This window comes from Humulus lupulus, chromosome 6 (genome assembly GCF_963169125.1).
Source record: "Humulus lupulus chromosome 6, drHumLupu1.1, whole genome shotgun sequence".
Lineage (NCBI taxonomy): Eukaryota > Viridiplantae > Streptophyta > Magnoliopsida > Rosales > Cannabaceae > Humulus > Humulus lupulus.
In genome coordinates this window covers 77,667,605-77,670,812 of record NC_084798.1, presented here as the reverse complement: position 1 = coordinate 77,670,812, position 3,208 = coordinate 77,667,605, and the positions used below count along the sequence as shown (strand labels likewise).

Below are 3,208 nucleotides of genomic sequence, written 5' to 3'. Positions count from 1 at the left end.
GCAATAGTACCAGCCTCCTCCACAATCTCTGTCATATATGTCGTCGCAACAACCTCTGCAGTATCAAAATCAATACATGTTTGGACGCTCTTCCCAGTCTCCTCCACTTTATTTTAACTTTTCTGACTTTCAAGGAGGATCAATGCAGCATCTGCAACCTAATCTTAGGTATGGTGAGGTTGGAGGTTCGTCGCAGCAGCAACCATTTTCTAGTTATGGTGAACTTGGGGGTTCCTCGCAGTAGCAGTAGTCATTTTTTAGATATGGTGAGTTTGGGGGAATTGAAAAAATGGTTGCCTGTGAATTGAAAAAATAATTATGATAACCTCATTTTTGAAAATGAAAGTTATAATTTTGAAAAATAAAAATAGGAACATATAAAAGATAAAAAAATATCATAAGAAAAAACACATTTATGAAAACGAACTCAAAAATAAATTAAACCAACGAAGTGATATTATATTCCCTTTTTAAATAAATAAACTGTTAAAAAATTAGGATAAAAAAGAATTTGTGATTTTTTATTATTTGAAATACAGAAAATTAGAAACTCTAAGTAAGAAGTAAATTAGCATTAGGTTTTGAAAATATACTACGCCATTTTTGGGACACCTTTAGAAATATCTAATAAATGCTTCACTCTAATTACCTCTTGCGATTGTCAATAGATTAAAAACTACCGAATATCCTTTTAATTCCTTTAAATAAGCTAATTAGATCAAATTCTTATTATTTTAAAAAAAAACTAAAATTAGAGAAAATCTTGGTTTTATATATGACATTCTATTTTTGTGAATTATGCTAGTTCCGCACACTCCTAAAATCTCTAATTAATGCTATATTCTAATATTGCCTCCAGCATTTCTCAATATATTTAAAATTACTAGATACCCTTTCAATCCCTTAAAAGAAGCTAATTAGACCGTATTGATTTTTTGAATAAAAAACAAAAAGAGAAAATTTTGTGGTTTTATGACATTCTATATTTGTCCCCAAAAAAACCATAATATATAAGAACACAGTAGCTAACGCTAACCAAAATAACTTAGAAGAGAGAAAAACCTTTTTAATTATTTTTCAAAGCCAAATAAAATGGCTTCCATATTACCTGGTCACTTTGCATTCTTAATCTTTTGTTTGTAGTAATCACCAAAGTCCAATCCAATTAGAAAGTTTTTAATGTGATTAATTTTGGTGTTATTGCTGATGGAAAAACTGACAACAGCAAGGTAATTTCTTCTTCTTCTTCTTGTGCTCAATATGTTTAGTGTTATATATTAACTTAGAACAAAGCTTCATAATTGCATATAATATATATATTTATCTTTGTGAGGCCTTTGTTGATGTATGGAACCAAGCTTGTTCATATAGTGGACGAGGAGTGGTTTTGATCCCAAAAGGGACATACTATGCGAGCTCTATGGTGTTCAACGGACCATGCAAGGGCCAAACCCTTTTCTCCATTTATGGTAACCTTAAGGCTCCAACTGATAAAAAAGCTTGGGCTAGTACTGAAAGTTGGATTAGTTTTAGAAACATTATTAACTTGGAGATTAGTGGAGGAGGCTCTTTTGATGGCCAAGGACCTACTGCTTGGCCCTACAATGATTGCAAAACTAACCCACATTGCGTGCAACTTTCCATTGTAAGTCTTATACGATCTTCATCTCTTTATGAAATTTATATCGACTAGCTATACTTGTCACATGACACCATGGTTTATTTTGTCCCATAATAATAATAATAATAATAATAATAATAATAATAATAATAGAGGTGACACTTAGTTAGTTAGCAATACTTCTTCATGATACTTATTAAATTAAAATATGAAGAAACAGTATACCATATAATAATTTTCATTATATAAATATATATATTAAAAAAATACTTGATTTTCTATTTGAAGGTTAGCATAAAAATTTGACTGAAGGTCACACGGTCTGCATCGTTGTTCATCCACATTTCTCTCCAAAATGCATAGCACTCATAAGTGTTTTTCAACCACTTAATAAACATATTATTTTATAATTTTATATGTAAAAAATGTGTGTTTCTAGTTCTAACACAATTTCTCTTGTTATTATACATGTTTTAAATGTATATATAGTCCATTGGGCTTGATTTTGTGAACGATTCACGGATCCACGACATAAAATTAATCAACAGCAAGAACTTCAACATGAAGGTTTTCGGGTGCCTTCGAACAACCATTGAACACATTCAAATAACAGCTCCAACCGCAAGCCCCAACACTAATGGAATCCACATTGGTTCATCCACCAACACCAAGATCTTCAACTCCTTGATAGCCACCGGCGACGACTGTGTCTCAATCGATCTAGGGACGGAGAACCTTCAAGTGAGTGGCGTGACATGTGGTCCCGGCCTTGGAATCAGCATCGGAAGCCTTGGAAAATATGCTAATGAAGCTGATGTTAAAAATTTGGTCATACAAAATTGTAACTTGACTGGTACTGACAATGGAGTGAGGATCAAAACTTGGGCTCCTTCTCCTCCAAGTATTGTTTATAATGTCACCTTTGAGAATATCAGCATGAAAGATGTCGTCAATCCCATTATTATTGACCAGCAATATTGTCCATCAGGAGGTACTCAGGTACGTATGTATCTCTACAAATTGATCACATATACTAATTATAACATAAAATCACATAACATACACATGTTTTTTTTAAGTATAATTATTAAGTTGTTTTTGTTTGTGAACTTGCACGGGCAGGCTTTGTCCCAAGTTCAAATAACTGGCGTAAAGTTAAAAAATATTTTCGGCACTTCCAAAAACAAAGTTGCAGTAAATCTGAATTGCAGCCCTAGTAAACCTAGCCAAAATATCGACTTAACAGACATAGATCTGATTTATAATAGACAAGATGGAGCTGCTACTTCTTCGTCTTTTAATGCCCGTGGAATCGCTAGAGGCTCTCAAGAACCTCCCTCTTGCTTATAGACTAATTATACTTTACAAGGCAACTACACTATTATTAGTGCAACTGTTATGTACTTGTCTTAGGTGCCTACTCGGCCCTTGTTTCATAATATTTAATAATAATACAATTGCATTTGCCAAAAATAATAGTAATAATACAAATGTAATTTTTTTTATTTACTTTTTGTGAGGGTTCAAAGCTATTTTAAGAAAATTGCTAAGGATATCAGTGTCCAACACCACCTCATTGTTGGTGTA

The 3,208-nt window shown here is 32.6% G+C and overlaps 1 protein-coding gene across 1 annotated transcript; it reads left to right on the top strand.

Moving 5' to 3' along the window:
• Positions 1-2,182: 2,182 nt before the first annotated feature.
• Positions 2,183-2,971, top strand: LOC133785237 (exopolygalacturonase clone GBGA483-like). The gene is made up of 2 exons (XM_062224487.1): positions 2,183-2,620; positions 2,744-2,971. The coding sequence occupies exons 1-2, from the start codon at positions 2,183-2,185 to the stop codon at positions 2,969-2,971; spliced, it is 666 nt and encodes a 221-aa protein (XP_062080471.1).
• The last annotated feature ends 237 nt before the right edge of the window (positions 2,972-3,208 follow it).

What these genes read in the sequence shown, in the direction of transcription:
- LOC133785237 (XM_062224487.1), top strand. Translation starts at nt 2,183, where the DNA reads ATGAAGGTTTTCGGGTGCCTTCGAACAACCATTGAACACATTCAAATA. An exon ending in GTCCATCAGGAGGTACTCAG is followed by an intron (nt 2,621 to 2,743) that starts GTACGTATGTAT and finishes TTGCACGGGCAG; the next exon opens with GCTTTGTCCCAAGTTCAAAT.